The sequence below is a fragment of the Miniopterus schreibersii genome (assembly GCF_964146895.1).
Source record: "Miniopterus schreibersii genome assembly, chromosome: 4".
Taxonomy (NCBI): domain Eukaryota; kingdom Metazoa; phylum Chordata; class Mammalia; order Chiroptera; family Miniopteridae; genus Miniopterus; species Miniopterus schreibersii.
In genome coordinates this window covers 71,568,654-71,591,516 of record NC_138105.1, presented here as the reverse complement: position 1 = coordinate 71,591,516, position 22,863 = coordinate 71,568,654, and the positions used below count along the sequence as shown (strand labels likewise).

Below are 22,863 nucleotides of genomic sequence, written 5' to 3'. Positions count from 1 at the left end.
GCTCTGACCCCAGTGCTCTTCCTGGCCCCCAGGCCCTGCATCCCACCCTTTCGTCTGTGCCCCCTGAGCTCATTATCTGCTTGTCAGGGGGCAAGATGGGCCCCCACTCACTCCCTGCCCAGCACATCCAAGTGCTTCATTTTCTTTTCCTGTCTGAAGCAACCAGTGCTGGCCAGTCTGCATACAGGGCCTGAGAAACAGCCGGATGGGGCAAAGGAGGCAGGAGGGAGCAGGGTGGGGAAGGAGCAGCCAGGAGGGTCTGAGGAAAGGAGTGAGCTGCTGGCTTCCTGCCTTCCCCTGCTCCCGCCCTGGCCCAGCTAAACCTGCCCTGTGTTGCTGATTCCTCCCCCCAGGCCCGGCTTCTCTAAAGAAGTCAGGAAAGCTGGACTTCTGCAGTGCCCTCTCCTCTCAGGGCAGCTCCCCGCGCATGGCTTTCACTCACCACCCGCTGCCTGTGCTTGCTGGAGTCAGACCAGGTGAGAAATGAGGGCCCGGAGGGGGACTATTGGGGAGGTGGTGGAGCACTGAGGGGCAGTTGGCCAGGTGAAGGGTCCAGGGTCCATCAGAGTGACAGCCCCAAGCTCTCTGAGAGGGCTGTGGTATGACAGTGGGTGGGCAAGGGAATGGGCCCTCCCTCCACAGCAGCACTGACTGGAGAACCAGCCAGGCACTGGCCGCCTCACCTTGTTTCTGAGCACCCTCCTACTTGCTTCTCACTCCCCATGTGCACATGCTTGTGTGTGTGCATGCATTGAGTGCATGTGTGCACATGGGTGCATACATGTGTGTCAGGGTGTGTGTGTGTGCATGGATGTGTGCACAGGCTTGTTCTAAGGCCTCCTCTGACTTGCCTCAGGCCCGCCTGGTTCTCCTCTCCTCCTGCCAGCTGTGGTTGGGAAAGCTCAGGCTTCTCTCTCTGCCCTCCTTTCAGCTATTCTCTCCCAGCTCCTGGCCAACCCCAGGGTCTGGTTTCCCAGCACCAGCACAGGTTGGCATGGAGCGAGATTGAAAGAGCACTCGTAGGAACCCAGGGATCACTGGTGGTGCCTGGGCTGTTCTCTCAGGAATGGAACCAGCTGCTGACTTGGGGGCTCACTTGCTTCAGTCTCGAGAGAAGGTGTTTGGCAAGGAGAATGCCTCAATATTCCCTAGGGGATGGAATCAGGCAGGAAGTTGTGGGAGTCCTCAACCTCTCCACTCCCTCACTTACTTCTTCCCCACCCTTGCATCCATCTGGCAGAAAGAGGCTTGAACTTTTTCTAGACACAGCCCTGTCTACCCACCATCTCCTGGGCCCTTCTATAGGACACAGAGAATAGCAAGGTTTAACCTCCCATCTTCCTCCTTGGGGCCTCCTGGCTGGGAGCCCGGAGGCAGCCTGTGCTGGGGCAGGGCGTGGTGGCCTCAGGGTGGGGGCAGGGAGCCCAGGCCCTTGGCTGCGGGAGGCAGCCAGCCCAGCTCCACTCAGCTTTTATGAACTCCAGAGAGAAGCCAAGTTTCCTCAGCCCCCTAATGAAACCGAGAGCAAGAGCGAGCTGATTGGAAACAGACGGGGAGGGAGAGGACTAGCTAGGGAAAAGCTGGGGCCTGCACTGGGATGGGAGTTGTGTGTGTGAGGACAGCACGGGTGTGCAAGGACACATGGGCAAGTGTGATGGGGCTGAGCAAACGAGAATGTGGCCTAGGCAGCAGTAGCCGGGTACACACCTGCTCACACGCAGGAGATGTATGTGCACATTGTGGGTGCCTGTCCTGCACAGGTGCGGGGGTCCTGTCTGCCTCCTCTTCTCCCTCATCCAGGCTCCCATTCTAGCCCTGGACCTCACCTTGGGTGCAAAATGTAAGGGGGCACCCAAATCTCAGTTGTCAAAAGAAATGATGTTTTAATGCAGTATTTTATTTTTTAATATATCTTTATTGATTTTAGAGAGAGGAAGGGAGAGAGAGAAATAGAAACATCAATGATGAGAGAGTCATTGATCAGCTGCCTCCTGCACGGCCACCATTGGGGATGGAGCCTGCAACCTGAGCACGTGCCCTGACCGGGAATCGAACCCCGATCGCCTGGATCCTAGGTCGATGCTCAACCGCTGAGCCACGCCTGGCCGGGCTTAATGCAGTATTTTAAAAAGTTAAAACTATCGCAAAAACGGACAGTGAGCAAATATCAACATTTTAAAAAAAGGACTGGGCTGACGCTGTACTTGCATGACCCTACCTGACTTGCCCTGGCCCTGGTTCCAATCAAACTTTATTTACAAAGACAAGTAGCTGATTGGTTTGCAGGCCCTAGTTCACCAATTGGATTTTTTAAAATATTGCATTAAAATGTTATTTACTGTGATTACTGAGGGGGTTTTTTGCGCTTTCTCAACTTTCACGCCAGAGGCCAGACCCTCACTTTCCTTACCCTAGTCCCAGCCCTGCTTCTGCCCATTCTCCCTTTTCCTCTGGATCCTCAGTGCCCTGCCCAGCAGTTTCCCTCATCTTCTGCACCCTGATGCCCTTTTCTTCCTGCCCACGTGCATGCAGGGAGCCCTCGGGCCACAGCGTCAGCGTTGCACTTCCCCTCCACATCCATCATCCAGCAGTCGAGCCCGTACTTCACGCACCCGACCATCCGCTACCACCACCACCACGGGCAGGACTCGCTGAAGGAGTTTGTGCAGTTTGTGTGCTCAGATGGCTCTGGCCAGGCCACCGGACAGGTGAGTCCAGAGGCCCAGGAGCCCCACCACAGCTCATCTCTGCGTCTGTCCGTCTGTGTCAGGATCACAGGGAGAGGGCCCAAGAGCTGGGAGCCCACCTGGGACTGGAGCAGCAGAGAGCCAGTAGTGCGGACACCTTAGTTTTCTGGTCTGGAATAGGGGGTCTTTGGATCATACCAGGCCTCTCCATCACTGTCCAGAGAGGTGGGGGCAGCAGCTGGGCCCACCTTGCTTGGGCTTCTTGCGCCCTCCTCGGTCTCTGTTCCCCCAGGAGTATACCCATGAGTTGTTCAACCCAGGCCAGGGAGAGCAGTGGGCAGCCTTCAGGCGCTCCACACAAGGTGGGCATTTGCTAAGTGCTGATGTATTTTTGATGGGGTGGCCTCCTCATTCCTTCTTCCCTCCCTCCTGCTCTCCCTTCTTCTGCTTTCCAGATCCTTCCCCCTGGGCCCTTCAAGGGTTTCTCTTGCTGGCTCTGCAGCTCCTTAGCACACTCAGAGCTTTGCCCACCTCTCTGGACAAGTTCTGTTCACTTTTAGGGGCATTCAAGGAAAAGTAGATGTGACCCCCGACAGCTACTGCACTTTCTACAAAGATACCGGTAGAATCTTTGGGAACTGCCAGCCCTTGTCCCAGGACCCTTGGGACTTCTGAAGTGTGGTTCAAAGAGGCCAGGAACCCTGCCTTGCCTGCCTTCTCACCTATAGAGGCAGCTGGGGTTTAGGATCAATGAGACCAACCTGGGGGACCAGTTTGGCCCAGACAGCTAGTTCATCCCCTGGGCATCCTGACGGCTGGGTCCTGACCGTCTCCCTTGACTCGACTGTTAAAGATTAGGATCTCACTTGGCCTAGAAGATTCTCTTCTTGAGGCAGGTGTTTACTCCAAGTAGACCATGGACGGGACACTGCAGACGGGGTAAACAGCTACCCTGGTTAGACAGGGAGGCTAGCTCTGCTGGGAGCAGCCTCTCTGGGTTTCTTCTTGTGGCCTGCTGTGCCCAAGAAAAGAGGGGGTGTCTGCAGTGAGCCTGCTCCAGGGATCCCAGCTTCTGAGAGGAGGCAAGAGACAGCACCATGCTGTGGTGGAGGAGAGAGCCAGAGGCCCAGGCTCTGCAGCTGACTTAGCAGCAGGGGGTGACCTCATCAGGCAGCACTTGCTCCATGGCCACCTCCAGAGCAGAAATTAGCATGCAGATAGTAAACCTGGAGGCCTTGCAAACACACAGGTGGTTGAGCCTCACCTGATTTTGATTCAGCAGGTTTGGGGTAGGCCTGAGAATCTGCATTTCTCCCCAAGTTCCCAGATGATGCTGCTTCTGGTCAGGGGACTACTTTGAGAACTACTGATCCAGAGCTTAGAGGAGTAAATTTCTGACTTTCATGAGAGTTTGAAGTTACAGATCATCTTTACAGAAAAATGTGTGCATACAAAAATTTTACAGAGGATTTACAGAAGAGTTGCCAGGTGCCCCCTAGGTCTTATCCTCGGACCCCAGTGCAAGGCTCTGACTGAGAAGAACTACATCAGTAAAGGCCAAGGCCAAATGGAGACACCACTCAGAGGAGATGCAAAGAACAGAAAGAGGATGCCTCGTTAGCTGTATTTCTGGCAGAGAGAAGAGACCACTAAGCGAATGCAATGGAGAGGTCACAGGGGTCAGTGGGGGGCAGGAGGCCTGGTTCTAGCTCAGCCTCCACTAGCAGTGCTGGAGCAGCCAGGCCCTAGTCTTCATCTGTCACTAGCATGTACTTCTAGGTCTTAACTCATGAGATCTTAAGGTGGTGCAAAGTCACAAGACCTTGAGATTTTAAAGCCTCAGCTTATACCCCAACCAGAGGAGAGACATCCTAGCCTGGTTGGAAGTTACGTCTAGAAACCAAATGTTGTAAATCAGCAGGTTTTGATATCCAGCCATAACAAGCTAGGATTAGCTTTATTGGGTGGAATTAGTGTTTTAAATCTTCCTGGGTGCAGACTGGCTCTGGGGACTAGAAGGAGGTAGAGGCTGCCCTGGGAGCAAGGGCTGCCTCCAAAGCCCCCATGTCCCAGCTTCCCAGGGGACCAGGCTCAGGATGGCTGGGAGAAGAGTAGTGAGGCTGTGATCTGTGGAGTTTCCTGCCCTGATGGAAAAACAAGATAGGAACCAGATAGGACATGGAAAAGAGGGAAGGTAGTTGCTGCACATATCTCAGCATCAACCCTGCAGAGCTGGAAAGCCCTCAAAGCCCTCTGGCCCGTTTCTGGAACTGAAGGGATTGTTTCTGAAATGACACTTGATACAAAGGGTCTCTAGCCTAGGACACAGACAAGCACCAGCAGCCACTGCTTGCTTTTGTTAGGGTCTTCTGAGTGGGCAAGAAGAATCAAGTCAAGGGAACCATTTGGAGGGACAATGTCAGACCTATGCTGGTCTTTAGAGTTGAAGGATGGTGGGCAGAACAGGGAGTTCAGAAGGGCGTGGCCTGCACAAATCATCGGTGGGGCTCTGTGGTTTTAACATGCAGCAGGATGGACTAATTGATTGAACTCAGTCAGTGGGACTTGAGTGCTGCAGGCTTGAGCCACGCAGAGGTGATGTTCTGTGACTCGCTGGGGAGCCTGGGTGGCAGTCTGCTTTAAAGGCTCTAGTGGAGGTCAAGAGCATCTTGGAAGAACAGGGCAGAGAGATATGGATGGTGGTTCATGGAATCTGACTGGTCCCCACATTGGGGACAGTGTTCTGTGAGCAGGCCTTGAAGGGTGTAGGAAAAAGCATTCTGGACAGAGGGTTCTGCAGTGAGCAAGTGTGCAGCCAAACTGCTTAGCCTGTGTCTGGAAGCCCCAGTCAGTTTGCAATGGGAAGTACTTGGGGGGAGGGTATAAGGGCACGAGTGCTGGGAGACCCCACCTGGTCTCTACGTCTCTACCATGGTTGCCTTGAACACCTAACTGGAGAGATCCTATTTTATGTCAGATTCAGTCAGAGTTATGGAAGGTTTCAGGGGACGGGAAAAGTCTGAGCAGCTTTGGATTTGGGGAAGAGAGTTGTTGAGCCTGCTGGAGAAAATCCGTAGGACCCATGGAGTCAGACAGACATGGCTGTGAACTTCAGGCCTTGCCAGTTACAGCCCAGCAACTTTGGATAAAAACCTTGTTTCCCCAACTGTGAAAGGGATAGAATAGAGCTTCCCTTGCAGCAGCATTTCCCACCTGCAGCATTGATAACATTTGGATTGATAAGCCTTTGTCCTGGGCATTGTAGGGTGTTAAGCAGCATCCCCTGCCTCCACTCACTAGCTGCCAGTAGCATCTCCCAGATGTATGCTAACCAAAATGCCTGCAGACATGACCAGTGCCCCCTGGGGAGCAGAATTGCCCCCAAGCAAGAACTGCTGCTTTACAGGTTCCTTGGCGGATTGAACACAACATGAGTAAAGTGCCTGGTACAGAGCTGGGCACCAAGAGCACTGAGCTGATGAGCACACTGTCAGTGTAGGGGAGACCCCTTGCGTCTCATTTTCATAGTCCAGGCAAAACCACTGATGATAGAAGGATGGGCTATCTGGAGACATCAGTGGGGTGGGCTCCGCAGGGGTTGCCTACCATCAGGAGGAGCACAGAAACTTCCCAAGTTTTCCAACCTGGCTGGGAGGACAGAGCTTTGCCCCATGAGAGAGAGGCCAGTTTAGGATGAAGAGTTCTGGCCCAGCTCCCCTGAGCTCAGGCTGCTGGTGGTCCTCAGGGATACTGCCCAGAGCAGGGGGAAATACGTGCCCAGAGCTCCAGAGAGGTCTCTCCAGGGAAGCTGTACCTGCGAGAGGCTGGGACCTTTGCCTTCCCTGTGGTGCCTAAGTCCCCAGAAGCCCAAAGGCTGGTGCACACAAGGCCATGCACAGGAGTTTGAGGCAAAAGAGGGAATAAAGGACAAGTAGCGGATCTGGTGACCTGGCATCCTGGCTTCTGAGGGCATTGTACAAGGAAGTCAGCTCGAAGAACCTCATGGGAACTGGAGTGGCGGCAATGGATTTTCCTTCCAAGCTCTTCTATAGCAAGTGGACCAGCTCCCCACTGTCCTCAGGCTGCTGGAACTGAGGGCAAGCCCCTCATTGCCCAGTGCCCTCCCACCAGGCCAAGAATGTGGGGTGGAGGATGGCAGTCCTCAGTTGGGTCAACTGGCCCCACTCAAGGGACCCACCAAGGGGTCTCGCGTGTATTGTGGGAGGACACGGGAGGGAGCAAGCTGGTGCATCTTTCCTGTCATAGGAGAAGGACTTCAGGAGCGTGAGAATTCTAGGTGCAGCTGCTCTGTGACTAGGTGGCATGTTTTGGTACCTAAAACACGTTCCCTAAGAAATAACAAACCACCCGTCGGACACCCCCTTCTTCTTCCCACAACTTCAAAAGAGGACCACACACAAAAAAGAGAGAGAAACACCTGAGAGACCAAATCGAGGCCTCCCACCCTCACCCACCCTGTGCCCTGGAGGAGAGGACCCTATTCTGCACCATCTGCAGAGCGAGCTGGCGTGGCCGCGCAGGGGAGCGTGTCTGTGTGTGATGTGCCTTCATGCGTCACTCTATTTATGTTGTTCGCAGCCCAACGGTAGCGGCCAGGGCAAAGTCCCGGGGTCATTTTTGCTACCGCCGCCGCCTCCAGTGGCCAGACCTGTGCCCCTTCCTATGCCTGATTCCAAATCCACCAGCACTGCCCCAGACGGCGCCGCCTTGACTCCTCCATCACCTTGTAAGTGGACGATGAAACGGAAACCACAACGCCCAGTGTCCCCGACCCATCCAAACAGTCTCCACTGCAAAAAGAAAAGCCCCCCCCCATGCCCTGCCCATCACCAAATCCTCCCCAGCCCAGAGAGCCATGGAGCGTCCTGCCCAGATGAAAGCAAAGCTGAGCTCCCCAACCATGGCCACCCAGGCCTCAGTCGCACCAGCCAGCACACCACTAGCCCCCCTGCCGCCCGCTGCTCCCAGCCCTGGCCCCTGGCCCAGGCCCCTGGGGGGCGGGAGGGGGAGCACAGTGAGGCGCAGGCCGGGGTGCTGGCCAGGGTGGGAAGGGACAGGGAGGCGCAGCCATGCCATCTTCATGCCTGATTGCTGTATTTTTCGTTTTTCGTTTTGTTTTTTGATTTTTTTGTTGTTTTGTCGTGCCCCCCACACCAAGAAAATTAAATGTGACCACAAGGTGACGCCACCACCATCCCCTTTTTGCCTTGCCCCCCTCCCCTCCATTCAGGCCTCTAAAGGTGCAGCAGGCCAGCCCCTGAACCCTCCCTTCAGTCTCACATTTGGTTTCTCGTTGTTCCTCTTTTTTTTCCCCTCTCCCATCCCTCAATTCCTTCCCCAGGTTGGATATTCTAAGGACAAGGGAGGGCTCTGGAACTTGGCTTACTTCATCTTTCTCTCTCTCTCTTTCTCTTTTTTAACCAATGACAGCTTTTGTCCAAGGGAAGAGAAAAATTTGAGTTGGGAGGCCCAAGGTAGACCCGACGTGAGGGACAGGAGAGGCGGAGGGTGGGCAGCGTGCCGTCTTCAAGCAGGGCGTGGGCAGCGCTTTGGGCGCTCTGGGGGCTGGCAGGCCGCAGGCCAGGACTTTCAGGGCAGTGGTGGGAGGGTGGCCCATCTCACCACTTTTCTCCGTCTTGAGCTCTCTGTCTCACCTTCTCTCTCATGGTTTGAGTTCTCTTCCCCTCTCCATCCTTATCATGCCATCTTCCCATCTGCATTCTCCATAAGATATCGTCATGGTCATGGTCATTGGAGGTGGGCAGGGTGGGAGAGGGGACCAGGCTACAGGGTGGCATTTCTGGACAGAAGCTGGTGAGCATGGGGTCCCTGGAGTGTATCTGGTACAGGGCTGGGGGTGGGGGGCTCCCAGGCAGCCTGTGACCCTCCTTATCCCCTCTGGGGTTGTCTGTCCTGGGGGAGCAAGGCCCATTCCCTCCCCTTGGAGCTTGCCATGCTCCTCCTGAGAAGAGCTCAGGGGTGTTTGGCTCATTTTCCCTTCAGACCTCAGAACAGTTGCCCCTGGGCACCCAAGCCCTGGGGCTCTGCCAGGCCCTCCAGCTTCCTCCTCCTCTGTGCCTTGGCCTATCTCAGGCTCTGGGGAACCACAGGACCATCGGACCTGGCTAATCCCTCAGAGGAAGAGAATGCCTGCCAGGCCTGAGCTTTGTCACCCCTGGGCCCTAGCTGGCAGCCAACTCCTACACCCCTCTGACCCCATCCCATCTGGCCCAGCCCTCCCCTGGGCCCCTTCAGGTTCCCCACACCATGGGCCCAGTCCTTGGGACTGTCCAGGGTAGTAAGTGGTACAGCATCCAACCAGCCACCATGGTTGGAGAGGTGGCCCAACTGAGACAGCCTTCCCCAAGCAGGGTGGGGCCAGTCCACCAGAGTCCCACCCTTCCACCTTTCCAGACCTGAGAGGGCCAGTGCGAAAGCAAGGTCACCCCCCCTCAGGCTCTTTGAGAGGAGAGCTATCCCCAGCCCTGCCCAGTGCCTGATTAGGGGACAGTACTGGGTCTGTGGGACCTCAGCTGAAGCCTCCAGGGCCCCTCCCTAACCCCTGGCCGGGAAAGAGGTCGCCTGGCTCAGGCAGAGTGCTGGGGGTGGGGGACAGTGTGTGTTCCTGGTGAGAGGATGTCCTTCCCATTGCCAGCCTAAACCTGGACAGCATGGTCTAACCCATTGTCTCCCTCTCTCAGCAGCCCAGAAAGGCAGTGCCCAGGTGGGCGCCAAGGCCTCATGTGTTTTTTTCCCTTTCTTTCCTGCTCCCCACAGCATTCACAACGACAGGCGCCTCCTCTGCCAACCGGTTTGTCAGCATCGGACCCCGGGACGGCAACTTTCTGAACATCCCACAGCAGTCTCAGGTAGGAGTGTGAAAGCAAGCACAGGGGGAACAGGCAGGGGTGGGGGCATCTTGTTGTCAGGAAGAGGCGAGGTCTTGGAGTTAATCTGGGAGAAGGGGTTGGGGCAGGGCTGAAGGACCTACGCTTTTGCATGCCCAGCTGAGCCTGCCTCCCCAGGCAGCTCCCAGGCCCTTGGCTAACCAGCTAATTGGATAATTAGCTTCGACAACCTCGGCCCTGGGGAAGGTGGCCAAGGACCCAAGACTAGAGGCACTCTGGGCCAGGCCTGATAGAAACAAAGACAGAAGCTGGAGGTCCAGTCAGGAGTAGGACAGCATCTGCCTTGATCTCCTCCTGCTCTGCTGGAAGCCCTGGTCCCCAGCCCTCCCCTCTTCCCTGGCTTTGGTGGGCTGAGGAGGGACAGAGTCGGCCTGATGGGCCATGTGCCCAGAGACTCTGGCACCAAGGGCAGGACAGGTCCCATTTCCACCCTGGAGGATCCTCCCCAAACTCCCCTTGAATCCTGTTAGAAGGGCGGCCAAGCTTCTGGAGCCCCCTGTCCTGCTCCCATCTGCCCCCAGTTCTCACAGGGAAACACCCAAGTACCCCCAACCCTCCTGCTGGACACCCCAGACACTGCTTTGCACAGGCATATATATACTCTCACATGTTGTTCCCCCTTTCCCGTGCCTGTCCCCAAGATGCTGGGAATAGTCTCAAGAGCCCAGGGTCCTTGGGGCACAGAGAGCACCCTCCTCAGGAGCAGGGCAGAGGCAGTTTTTATAGTGTGGGACGTTTTACAAAAACACCATCCTGTGAGCCCAGGGCCTTGAAGGCTTCAGCCCTGGGGAAGTCCACCTCAGCCCAGAGCCCTGGCCTCCTCTCAGCTCCTGCTCCCTCTCTGCTCTGAGGCTTGAGTCCAGAGAAAGTTGGTGGATAGAAGTTTTGTATGTGTGGTTTGAGGTTTTGTTTTTTCCCTTTTCCTTTCCCTCCCTCGAAAAAAAACACACACCAAAAACTTTGTCAAACTGCAAACTTCAGAGCTCCCTAGTGGCAAGGAGGGGAGGGGAGGGGAACTTCAGCCCCCTCCAGCTTCCCACCCCCTTTCCCCAGAGTCACGTCTGACCTGTCTGGTTTCCAAGAGCAACCAGACATGATGTAACACCCAGATGAACTTGAACTTGGGGGTGTTGAGAAGAAAAACAATGGCTCGGAGCAGGGGCTGGAGCCAGCCCCCTCCGCTCTGTGCCAGGGAGCCCGGGAGAGCCCTGCTGGCAGAGGGCGGGAGGGGGTGCCAGAGGAAGGGACCTCTGGCGGGCCTCCCCTTCCAGCTCTGGGCTGGCACCAGGCTGCAGGGCTCTATCGCTCCCGCCCGCCCTCCCTCCTGCCGCCAGCCGGCTGCCTGTAGCTCTGAGTGTTCCCCTGCTTGCTTTCGTGCTTTCTTGCTCTCTGGGACCACAGCCTCCAGCCCTCCCTGCTCACCCCATTTCCGCCTCCATGGGCTTTCTCTTCTGCACTTTCTCTGCTCACTTTGCTTGGATGATGGGGCCAAGTCAGAGTATGAGGCAAGTTTGGGAAACAGTTTTCCTCCCAGTTGTTCCTGAAAGGGGCCTAGGCCTTGGCAGGGAGCAGGCAGGTGTGCGCAGGCGGTGGTGGGAGCACCAGAGCTGGACAAGCCTTGCCAGGAGCCCTTGGGCCTGGGGGCAGGCGGCGGCTGCAGAGGGTGGGCGCCAGGGGTACAGTGGGGGTCGGTTTCCACAGTAACCAGTGACTTTAGCTGATCTCTGGAGCACCAGATGGAGAGAGAACAATAGAATGAGGAAAGAAAAGAGAATTTTAGCAATTTTGTCATTCCCTGGGCAGCGCTTTTTACTTAGTTTTAATCAATTTTGGACCTGGCTTGGGAAGCAGGGAGGGGTGAGCAGAAAAGCCACTCTGTGCTTGGCAGCAGATCCCTGTTCCTGGGACCGGCGGGGAGGTGCCGGGTCCCTCTTGGAGCTGCCTTTGTCCCTAACTCCAGGCCTGGAACTGGAGTCTTCCTCCTCTGAGGGAGTCCCCCAAATCTGAGCATTGGTGGTTGTCCCCTGCTGTGCAGCTCAGGAGACCCTAAAGGGGCCAGCCTAGAGCCTTGGCTTGGTCTCCCAAGGGCAGAGAGACCAAGTAGGCCTTCTATGTCCAAGTTGTCCCCAGAACCCCCTTTCCCTCACAGGGAGGGGGAAGGGCAGGCTCACATCTAGGGCCATGGTGTAGGGTTCCAGTGCAGCTTCTCTTTGGGAAGAGGGTCCCAGAGAGCATCAAGACTGAGTAGGGGGCGGCTTACCCAGTCAGTTTCCTCCAAAGACCAGAACAGGAAGCCCAGGAGCTGGCTGCTGAGGATGCTAGGGATGCTTCTGGCCTGGGTTTCCCCCACGACTTGCCACCCCCCTCCCCATGAGCTTCCATTCAGTTGAAGGGACTCTGGGCAGGTCTCTGTGTGTGTTGTCCAGCATGTGGCAGGAAGTTTAGCATCTCTGCCCACCCAGTAAATGCCAGTAGCATCCCAGCCACTGTGACAGCCCCAACCCCTACATTTCCAAATGCCCTCCAGCTGTGCTATCCAGTGAGATAACCACTGGCCATGTGTGGCTGTTTAAATTAAATAGAGAAAAATTTAGTTCTTCCGTTACACTAGCCACATTTCAAGTGCTTAGAAGTCACGTGTGGCTACTGTGATGGATAGTGCAAATAGAGAACATTTCCATTGTCTCAGAAAGTTCTAGATGATCTCTCAGGCCTTTTCTAACCGTAAAACTCCATGTCTCCATCTCACAGTAGACGACAGCCTGCAATCCCAAACCAGAGCCTGGGGGCAGGTCTTGCCTGCAGGCATAATCTGTGTGACCAAAACAAGTGTTTTAAATATTGGAAATTTTCATGTGAAATTGTCTGGATTTTTGTCTTCTTTTGAAAAGCTGGCTAATGTAGCCACCCCAGGTCTTCACTGTGACATTGGCAGCCCTAGGCAGGATGAGCACATCACATGTAGCAGGAGCATCAACTCTGAACTGCCCCTTGCATTTGAGTCCTAGCACAGCCATGAGCTGTGTGGCTTTGAACAGGTCAACCACCCTCTCCTCACCTGGCTTCTGTGTGGGGCTGGGGCAAGGGTAGAATGAGTCAGGTCCCGCTTTGTGCTCTGTGGTTAGTTCTACTTGGCCCCTGAAGATCCAAGTCTGTGACCCAGAGCCTGGGAGAGGCCCTGAGATGCATTTTCAGGGACCCCCACCAGGCATACCTAGGCGCTGTAGACCATAGAGGAAAATGCCCCCACCCTACCCCTTGGCCATGAGGTGGGGCCAGAGCCTTCGCTGAAGGGCATTGCTAGGTAGCCCATGATGGGGGGGGGGGGGGGAAGAGGTGTCCACCCTGGGTGTGTTTTGTGCTGAGTGGCCACCAATGCCTGTTTGTGGGAAGGCGGCGCCCCCTGCTGGCGACCTAAGAGAAGGGATATCTGCTCTAAGGAGCCTGAGGTCCTTCCCTAGCACTATTGCCTTAGGGCAACAATTTTCTGTTTGTTATTTTTGTTGTTGTTTTAATTGTCACCTGAGGATATGTTTTTATTGATTTGGGGGGGAGAGAGAGACATGGATTGGTTGCCTCCCTATGCACCCCACAACCTGGGCATGTGCCCTGACTAGGAATCAAACCCTGGATTTTTCTGTGTATGGGACAGTGCTCCAGCCAACTGAGCCACACTGCCAGGGGTAGGCAGTGATTTTCAACTTTTTTCATCTCATGGCACACATAAACTAATGACTAAAATTCTCCAGCACACCAAAACCTATTTTTTGCCAATCTGAGAAGGAAAAAAAAGGCATAATTTTGATTCATTCACACTGGATGGCTATTGTGTTGGCTGTTGTCATTTTTAAAATTTGACGATCTAAGGGAAAAGAGGTCAGTGCCCCTGACTAAATAGTCAGGTATTGTATATTTTAAAATTCCTACAACACACCAGTTGCTGTAAGGGTAGAGTACTGCCGTAAGGGTAGAGAATTGGGGGGGGGGGGGCGTGTGTCTACCAGGTCCTTCCCCCAGGACTACCACTGCTAGGGACTGAAGCCATGTGGTGTCTCCCTCTCACCAGCCTTTCAGCCTGTGGGACCTTGGCTGGGGTGTACAGATGGGAATTTTTGCTTTTAGTCTAAAGAGACAGAAAGAAAACTCAGCAAGAAGCTGGGCCACCCCCACCCCACTCCCCAAACCCCTCTGGGGACAAAAGCTCCAGCCTGGCATCCTCTCCACCCTCCAGGGCCCACACAAAAACCTAAACAATTGGAAACATGGCCAGATCCCAGGTCCGTGCTTGTATCTGTGCCAGCCACGGGGGTCCTACCCGCTGGGCACAGTGCCCACGGGAAGGCCAGCTGGACTAGCACTGGGGGGCAGGGTCTCTTGGGGGACAGGATTCCCATAGGAGGGACCAACAGAATGGGATGTACCTTTGCATGGAGTGTTGGTGTCCCTGGCTCTGCTGGAGCTGGACCCTCCAGGGGCCTCGGACACCACCTGCAGTCACAGGGCCAGGTGGAAGTGAGAAGGGCCCTACCCCTGCTGCTCTCAATATCGCCTCTTTTTTGTCCCACTTCAGTCCTGGTTCCTCTGATAAGATCGACAAAAGAAATGACAAAATGAAAAGAAGAGGTTCCTCAAACGGGGGGAGAAGAAATTTTGAGACGTGGAAAAAAATCCCCCAGCCCAGCCCAGCCCCACCGAAAAGCAAAAATTAGACGTCGTCAGCCACTCAGCCCTTCTCTCCTCCAGCCCAGGGACCCCTGCAGGCCCCCGAAGCAGCCCAGTTTTCTGAGAGCCCTCGGAAGAGGTCTCGGCGGAGCTGTGCACCAGCAGCCAAGCAGAAAGAAACATGCAAAACGGACTCTGCCAAGCAGAGGACAGAAAGAAAGAAAGGATGCAGCAGAACTTCCTTCCTCCCCCATCCCATCTTGGCCTTCTGGGGAAGGAACTAAATCCCCAAACAAATCAACCAGCACCGTTCTGAAGGGGCCTGTCCCCCACCCTTGCCCTTCCTGGGGGCACCCCACCCTTGGCTGGAGCTTCACTATGGAGCTCAGAGGACTAGCTTTTAAAGATGAGGGGTGCAGATCTAGAGGGCACTTCCCTCCAGGCCCCACCCAGACCTCCCTCACTGCCTGTTCTGGATAGGGTGAGGCAGGGAGGCCTCTGAGTCCCCTGCCCCACCCTTGGGCTAGAAGCCCCCCAGCCCCTGTGGACAGGGGGTATCCCCTGGAGCTAGTTTCAAGCTCCCAGAATGGAGGGTGTTCCGCTACCCCACCCTGGGCCGCAGGGGTAGTTCCTGGGACCCCAGATCCCCTCTGTACAGTAAAAAGTCAGAATGCTCTCAAGTTCGGGTCCCAGCATGGGACAGGCCCCCTCTTCTCTCTCTTCACAGGCAGGCCAGGAAGGTTGCCCTTCTGCTATGGCCCAAGTGAGGGGAGACAGGCTCCAGGTCGCCCCCACACCCCAGCCCGCATGCAGGTGCCCTTGTGCCACCCCATCGGTCCCTGCCCCTGCCCCTCACACCCTGCTGAGGCCCGGCTGGAGAGTGGAGCAGAAAGGGGACCCGGAGCCAAGCGAGAAGGAAGGGCAGCCACTGTTGCCCTCGCCTAAGCTGCCACCTGCGCTAGGTAGGCGTCCTGCTGGCCCACTTTCAGTTCCTTTGGAGGGTGTTGGGTGTCGTCCTTTTTTAAAAGTGTTTTGGAGCTTTCTCTGCCCCTCCTCACTTTCCCCACAACCTCACCCCCTGTGGCCACTTCTCTCTGGATTTCAGCTGTAATGTCTTTACTCTTTATTTCGGGGTGGGGCATTCATTGTTCGGGTCTTCTGTTGCAATTGGTAACTCCTCCAGTTAAGCAACTTGGGAACAATTTGGTAACACACCACAGGAAGTAGCTCCCCCCCCACTGAAGTCCCCTCTTCCCCCAAGGGAAGGTCGGGGCCTGTGCAGGGGGTCTTCAGAAGCCCCCCTGGGAGGGAGGGGAGCAGGAGCACGCCCAGCCCGGATCCAGGGTGTGACTTGGCCCCTCTGGCTTGTCTTTCTGTGCCTTACTCCCTCCTCCCTGCATTTCCCCTCCTTGGACCCTTTCTAAGTCCTTGTGCCTCTCTCTCTCTCTTTCTTAACTGTATGAAAACACAAAGCACAGGTCAGGATCCTCCGAAAGTCAATCAACCCAACATTGCACCGCAGGGGTGGGTTATGGGTTTTATTTATTGTGAATCTAGTGTTGTGAGGCTGCTGCAGAGCAGGCTGAGGGGAGGAAAGAGGGGAAGGAGCTTGCTCCGAAGAGAAAGAGGGCCCTCACCCGGGGCTGTAGGGGCCAGCGGGTGACCTCCCCAGCTGGGAGCCACAGGTAGCTAGTCCTTGGGGTACCTTTTGTTGGAAGTTGAGCGAAGGCCCTCCCCATCCACTTGCCCAGGGAAGGACCAGGACTGAGAAGCAGGGGACGGGATCCCGCGGGAGCCTGGGGGCGGGGGTCGTGGGGAGTAGGGCGGGGGTGGGGGGCCGGGTGGGCCGGGCGTGACGCGCGGTCAAAGTGCAATGATTTTTCAGTTTGGTTGGCTAAACAGGGTCAGAGCTGAGAGGGGAGCGGAAGGGACCCCCCTGCCCCTCCGCACATGCCCTTTCCCTCGAAGACAATCGGGGCCGTGGGCGCGGCGGGAGCCGGGATCTGCGGGGCGCCCGCCCTGTCGAGGTCGGAAGCTGCAGGCCAGCTGGGCCGGGACGGAGCACGCCCCGGAGGGACTGCCGGGGCAGGCAGGGGGTTGGGGGTCGCTCCGTTCCCTAGTGTCGCTGTGTGGGGCAGGCGAGAGGCGACGAGGGCCACAGGAGATGCGGGGACGTGTTAGAAGAGAAAAACAAACAAAAATAACAAAAAATATATATGGGGGAAATGAACTTTTTTTTTTCATTGAACCAAGTGCAATGCATCAGAGAGTTTTCCTATCTTTGTATGTTAAGAGATTGTTAAGAAAAATTCTATTTTTGTTGTAATGTCCTCGCGGCTCTGGGGACGCTAAAAGAACCGGGCCTGCCCCGCCCTTTGCGGGGATAATGAAAGCTGAGTGTTTTTTCCTTTTTTTTTTTTTTTTTGTTCGTTTCAGGTTTTTTTTTTTGGTTTTTTTTTTTAAGTCGTTTTCCTGCGTTGACAAGGATGATCTGGGGTTTTTATTTGTTTCGTCGTTCGTTCTTGGTTTCGGTGGGAGGGCTGAAGGAAACGTTCACATTTTAGGAGTAAAAAAAACCACCTGAACATTTTTAAAAAATCAACACAAGATCTAAAAGGAAAAGGACGAGAGAAAAATACTTTTAAGATAATTCAACATAAAACCCTGGTGCTTCTTACATTATAAAGTACGTTTTTAAAGACCCACAAACTATTATACATAAGTTTATGATCAATTAAATATCCTGCACTTGTTAGGAACACGCATATCCCTTCTTTGTTGAGTTTAACGGAACGGGACAGCGGCGTGCGCCCAGCGGCGGGGCTGCTCTGGCCACGGGTCTCCCCGGGCGCCCCCTCCCCGGGCCCAGAGCCTCCCTCCTCGCCCCATCACGGTCCAGGCACAGGGGCGCGGCGGGGGTCCCCAGTCCCTCCCCCGCAGAGGTCAATGCCAACGAACAAATGTCCCCTTCCCTCTCTCTCCGCCCTGAGCGCCCTTCTTTGAGCCAGACGCCAACTTGACCCTCACCAGCATTATCAGGAGTGCGCTCAGCAAGTTGGTAGTTTCTCCCCCGCCCTTCCCCAGCGCCCCGATTGAACATCTTTCTTCCCACCCCACCCCGCCCCACCCGAACCCCGTCACCTTCCGGGGAGCACGGGAAAGGCTCCACGCTCCAGGACAGGGCCAGCCAAGCTGACAGGTCGATTCGCCCAGGCCTGCGCACGCACGCACGCACGCGGCCCCACACACAGCCCAGCCCACCCCACCCCTCAACCAGCCCTGTCGACTGCCTTACACACCCGCCCCCGCGCTGGCCGGCCGACCTAGTGCCTTGTTCTCACCCCCGTGCTGGCGGAGCGGACGCCGCGCTCTGGGTCCCAGAGGGGCCGGGTGGCTCAGACGACCCACCACTTACCCACCCCTACCGTCTTGAACGGATACCCCCCCCCCACACACACACACACACGAGAAAAAATAAAGGAGCAATAAAGTCACGAGAACTTTTGTCCCCCAATCGAGAGCCCGAGGGGCAGCCCAGCCCCGCCTCTGCTCCCCACACCCACCCACCCACCCTCGGGGCGCCCCCTCCCCCCGCAAACCAGCCTGGGCCAGCCCCGCTTCGGCCCCTCCCGGGAGATCCGTGCGCCCGACCAGCACCAGCATCGCGGACCGCAATGGCCGCCCGTCCCGTCAAACAAGTTTCTTCTTAGGCTAAGAAACGCAGTATATACGAGTATCTCTATATATAGTACTAATGGATTTGGTGTGCTTCCCCTTAGCGTCCCCTGTCCCCCATCTACTCCTTCAGCCTGGTCTCCCCCTTTCTGCCCTCCACCCCGTCTCTGCACTGAGATACATAAGAAACAAGGGTAGTTTACTGTCTGTTTTGTTTTCTGGGTTTTCAGTGTCCTAGCGGAATGCAAGTAGGCAGCCAGCCCGTCTGTCCCCTCTCCACCCTGCCCCTCCCTGCCCCCGTCACTGCGCTTCTGTTATACCATCTTTGCCTGACTCTCTCCGGCTTCTCCATTGAATGGCTAATGTGTATGTGAAATAAAGAAATAAAGAAAAACAAAAGCAAGAGCGCCTGAGCCTTCGCTAACGCGATCGATCGTGCGGGGCCCGGTCGGGTTAGATGGGGTGGGGCCCCGCGTGGACTCTCCACCTCCGCGCACCATCACCAGGCGCGCTGCCGACTCCGTCGCGGCGTTTGTATCCCTGTTTCCCGGAGGGGGCGCCGGCGAGAAGAAGCCTCCCCAGACCCTCCCCACCTCTCGGTGAGCTCCCAGCCCGCAAAAAAGAGGCACTACTTGGGTCCGATGACCGCTCTGCCATGTTGATGTTCCTGGACCTCGCCTCCGAGAGGAGGATGTGGGCAAGGCCACTTCCAGCGGGCGGTGGGTGATAAGAGGGTCTGCAGGGTCCCTGGGGGCGATGGTCGCCGTTCTAGATCCCCTGCCCTTTCCCCTGAAGGGTACGTCCTCATTGGCCCCCCTAAGGGGGACTTAGCTCCCGAGTAAGCAAGCGCAGTGCGTGATCCGCCCCTTCCTCCACGGCCCAGAGCTGAGTTCCCAGTGCCCTTCGACTCAGAGGCGATGGAGGTCACCGCACCTCTGGGCTCACAGCGGCTTGTTCCATCTTGATGGGACGCGCCGCCCCGCCGGTGCTGCTGTTGGGGCAGGCCGGGGTTGCGGACTGCAGGCGCGCCACCGCCTCAGCCCGGTGGCAGGGCCCACGGCGGGGGCCATCGTCCAGGCCTCCGTGCGCCAGCCGTTTGCGCGGCCCGGGCGGGGCGGGGCCTGCTGCCAGAGCGGCTGCCTGGTCTCGCAGCAGCCGCACCAAAAAGCCGATGTACTTCATGGCGAGGCGGAGCACCTCATTCTTGCTCAGCTTCCGGTCAGGGGGGTGCGTGGGCAGCAGCTTCCTGAGCTCAGCAAAGGCGCCGTTCACGTTCTGCTGCCGCCAGCGCTCACGACTGTTGGTGAACACACGCCGGGCCACCTTCTGGGGCTGTTGCCCTGCAGATAGGAGGGGAGGGTTTGGCACCGAGGGGTGACCCCGCCTGTCCTCACTTCAGGCACCCAGCACTCTGGTGGGGACTTCCACAAAGGTGGTGAGCTGGGGCTTTCTGCACCCAAGGGATCCACGTTTGGGATCCACGTGTGGCTCCCGATAGTTAGCAGCCCTGCCCCTTCCCCTCCTGCCGTCTAGACAAGGATAAACCAGGCTGCAGATAACTGGGGCCTCTTTGCCTCTGACTGTCTGCACCTTTTATGTCAGTGGCTGAGATTCCCTAGAGAAATGTTACCTTGTGGCTGCCAGTCTGGGGGGCTGTCCCTATGGTCCTCATTCTGAGTGTTCCCCTGTGTGTACCAGGGGTGCTCGTGGGTCTGAGAGGTACTCTTGTTGTGATTATGGTCCTGTCCGTGTCTTAGGTGGCTGTGTGACTTGTGGTCTGTCCAAATGGCTGTGGTCGTGTGTGATCCTTGCCATGTGGCTGTGTCATGCATGGCTGCGGTTGTATGGCTGACTCTTGTGTGGCCATGGTCCTGTGGCTGTGCTTGTCTAGCTGCCTCCTGTGTGGTTGTGGTCCCATGGCTGTCTCTTGCATGATGGTTGTCATGTGGCTGCTTCCTGGGTGGCTGTGCATTCTAGTGGAGCTGTCATTTTGTGGCCCCTGTACCATGCTGTGTTTGCCAGGACTCTGTGGCTTGGGTGACTGGTTGTGTGGGACTGGCTATGGGACTGTGGTTTTGCACATGGGTGTAACTTGAGTACTGAACCCGTGTGGGCTGTTCTGTGCATGTCTGTGTGCACTGGCAGCACCTCTCCCTTTGTAAAGATACAGGACAGACGTGGACCCCATGCAGACACAAACCCATACTCACCCTCAGCCAGCTCTAGCTCACAGTGGCTTGGTCTCCGTTTCAGCCGGCTGCTAGGGAAGATGCTAAAAGGTCCTGCCGGCCCAATGTAGAGGCTGTAAGGGTTCATGGGTCACTAATGCCTTGTGGGCAAGGACCCTGACCCCGGATTGCCCCCAGGCCCAGCCCCCCACTGACCTGTTGAGGAAGGGGTGAGGATGGTAATGCAGGGCCAGAGGGGTTGGGGCACTTCCCAGGGCGGAGAACTGCAGCAGAGGGGGCCGCAGGGCACTCAGCTCTGTGGTGGCCACGGCTGCCCCTGGGGGCCTAGTGTGGCCCAGGCTGATCACTGGGACACCAGGGGGCAGCCTGGGGGATGAGGCATCTCGGTGGCCCACCTCCTCTGCCTTTGGGGGCCCAGGTGAGCCAGGCTTGGGGAGCAGTGCAGGAGCTGGGCTGGGGGCACACACCATCTCAGCCTTCTCAGTCATGGTGGGGGCCACCTCTGCCTGGGCCTGGGGTGGGCACATGGACCCGAGGGGGTGCTCACCTATGGAAGGAAAGGAAGCCAGTGGGGAAGAGGGATCAGATGCTCTTAGCCCAACAGAACCCTCAAATGGAAGGAATAGTGGGGAGGCAGTTCAGGGGGCAAAGGCAAGGGGGGGGGCAGAAACTGCCAGAACATGGGAGTTCCAGAATCCTTCCTCCAGAATCCCCTCTCACCTGGAGTCCAGAGGGGAGGGCGGCAAAGCAGGGAACCCATGATGGACCCTGAGAACCTTAGATCTGATCCTGACACCCTCCATTGACACTGTGTGTCCTTGGAATCCCTACATGATTGACTCAAACCCTTCACTGACATCCCCCCTCTTGCCCAAGCCCACCCTGTGGTCCTCATCTAGGACCCTGAGGCTCTTCTGATATCCTCCGTCAGACCCTGAAAGTCCTCCATAACTGCTCGTGACCCCCCCCCACACACACACACACTGAAAATGTCCTCTTACCAATCCTGTGACCCTACTGCTGACACTATGACCCCAAATGCTGGCACTGCCATATACATATAGTCATGCCCTCAATCCTCCTTCTGGCCCTGGTGACACCCCCACCCACCCCACCCATCAGCATCCACCCCTCTGCACCCTGTTTAGATGTCCCTGTTCACTCTTGGCCCCATGGCCTGAAGTTTCCCAGCAACACTGGGGACACCTGGTCCCTCTCTACCCTGCCTTCCCTAGCTGGTTCCTGCTGAAGCTGGCCTGGCCTCTTACTTAGTTGGTTCCTGCAGATGAATGAATGAAGGAAGGATCGAATGAATGAATGCAGGTGGGTCAGGGATTCCCCCACATTCAGGCAGCTCCATTCTTACCCCAGCACTGGTCCTGCTGCCTGCTGAGTGCCCTGGCTCTGTCAGTCAGGGCCAGGATATGGTTCTAGCTTCAGGCCAGGCTCCCTGGCCCTGCTCCCTCCAGCCTCTCCACTCTGTTTCCCAGGCAGCTGGCCACTCTGTCTGGACTTCACCTCTTCCTGGGCTCCCAAGGGCCTTGGAGCCTTGGTGGTGGCAGCAGCGTGGGTCCCTCGAGGAAAAATGAGCGGCTCAGGGGCTGGCCCGCCCTCTCTCCACCCCCGGTAGCTGGTTTCCTCCCTCTTACCCCTGGCGCAGTGGCTGGAGGATGCTGGGCCAGAGCAGATAAGGGCCTGGCCGCCTGGCTGAGACTGATAAGGAGCCAGGCTGACCCCAGAGGAAACCAGCAGGCGGGGATCTCCAAGATCGGCCTCTTGCCCCGCCCCGGGCTGGTGGGCAGGACTGGTGGTGACCCCCTCAGGGCTTCACCTTCAGTCTTCTCGGTCACTGGAGGGACCTGGTCCTCCTAGAACCCAGTTCCAAGGCACAGCTGCAAGTGAGGTGCCTGGATACACACAGAGCAGAAACTGAGGCAGGAAAGCAGTGGCCTCCTATGTTGCTTGGGTCTGGCCTGTGTCTTTGAACACCCCCAGCTGTGTCCGTGCTGATGGGGGTGGAGAACCCTTTCCGGCCCTGCTAGGGCTCGTGACTGGGGGCCCCCTCCTTCTTCTCTCCTCCTCCTGCCTCGTTCCTCTTTTTACAGAGCCTTTCTGCCACCCCCACCCCGGAGTGGGGCGCCTGCAGAAGGACAGCTCTGACAGTCTGATCTTGGGTGTCCAGCCTCGGTAGTTGTCCTTGTCCCCACTGTACTATCCACACCACCTTTCCAGGCCCAGGAGGGTGACAGGAAGGACTATAGCTGGGGGAAGTTTCCTATGTTGCCAAGGCTGCTAGAACCTTCCAGTGGGTGCCCTAGCATGTCCCCACAATCCTGGTCCTCTAGGTCATAGGATCACATAACCCCACTGGGTGGTCCCCGGCCCTCATCCCACAGCTAGGCCACTTCAGGGTGAATGGTGATAAAGAGGTATTGGGTGAATGTCCTGGGTGCTGGTGAAACTCAAGACCCAGATGGAGCCTCATGAAGGGAGGGGCCCTGGGTACAGCTAGGTAACAATGACAAGACTATTTCTGATGCCCAGCACCCTCTCGCCTGGGTCAGTCCTGCTTTGCCCCATGTCTATCTAGGTGACTGCATGAGCCCCCAGGCAGGCTCTCAGCTGTCACCAGCACCAACACTACCACCACTCTCCCAGGTACCAGATGATGCCAAGACCCCACCACCAACCATCCCACTTTCCCAGGGAAGCAAGGGTCCA

General features: G+C 56.7%; 2 protein-coding genes across 13 annotated transcripts in view; one reads left to right on the top strand and one right to left on the bottom strand.

The window, feature by feature from the left end:
- The window catches only part of NFIX (nuclear factor I X), a 90,421-nt gene extending 74,659 nt beyond the window's left edge, over nucleotides 1-15,762 (top strand). For 4 of the 10 annotated variants that reach the window (XM_081136181.1, XM_081136182.1, XM_081136180.1 and 1 more), the window contains 5 exons: nucleotides 354-476; nucleotides 2,533-2,708; nucleotides 7,287-7,434; nucleotides 9,486-9,577; nucleotides 14,187-14,950. In XM_081136181.1, the coding sequence (XP_080992307.1) occupies nucleotides 354-476; nucleotides 2,533-2,708; nucleotides 7,287-7,434; nucleotides 9,486-9,577; nucleotides 14,187-14,201 (554 nt within the window). In that variant the 3' untranslated portion in view covers nucleotides 14,202-14,950. Of the gene's footprint in view, nucleotides 1-353; nucleotides 477-2,532; nucleotides 2,709-7,286; nucleotides 7,435-9,485; nucleotides 9,578-14,186 lie in introns of all 10 variants that reach the window. The other 6 variants (XM_081136185.1, XM_081136186.1, XM_081136188.1 and 3 more) reach the window with 3 other exon arrangements.
- A 2,825-nt stretch (nucleotides 15,763-18,587) lies between these two features.
- Nucleotides 18,588-22,179, bottom strand: LYL1 (LYL1 basic helix-loop-helix family member). Of its 3 annotated transcripts, none has more exons than XM_081136191.1 (5): nucleotides 21,792-22,145; nucleotides 21,509-21,716; nucleotides 20,338-20,689; nucleotides 20,164-20,255; nucleotides 18,588-19,293 (listed from the first exon to the last, which is right to left on the bottom strand). In XM_081136191.1, the coding sequence occupies exons 3-5, from the start codon at nucleotides 20,667-20,669 to the stop codon at nucleotides 18,878-18,880; spliced, it is 840 nt and encodes a 279-aa protein (XP_080992317.1). In that variant the 5' UTR covers nucleotides 20,670-20,689; nucleotides 21,509-21,716; nucleotides 21,792-22,145; the 3' UTR covers nucleotides 18,588-18,877. The 3 variants fall into 3 exon arrangements, with proteins under 3 accessions (XP_080992317.1, XP_080992318.1, XP_080992316.1); XM_081136192.1 differs by having other exon boundaries at nucleotides 21,974-22,145; XM_081136190.1 differs by having other exon boundaries at nucleotides 21,509-22,179.
- Nucleotides 22,180-22,863: the final 684 nt, after the last annotated feature.

What these genes read in the sequence shown, in the direction of transcription:
- LYL1 (XM_081136190.1), bottom strand. Translation starts at nt 20,669, where the DNA reads ATGTGCCCACCCCAGGCCCAGGCAGAGGTGGCCCCCACCATGACTGAG. An exon ending in CCTCACCCCTTCCTCAACAG is followed by an intron (nt 20,256 to 20,337) that starts GTCAGTGGGGGG and finishes GAACCCTTACAG; the next exon opens with CCTCTACATTGGGCCGGCAG. An exon ending in TGAGCTAGAGCTGGCTGAGG is followed by an intron (nt 19,294 to 20,163) that starts GTGAGTATGGGT and finishes TCCTATCTGCAG; the next exon opens with GGCAACAGCCCCAGAAGGTG.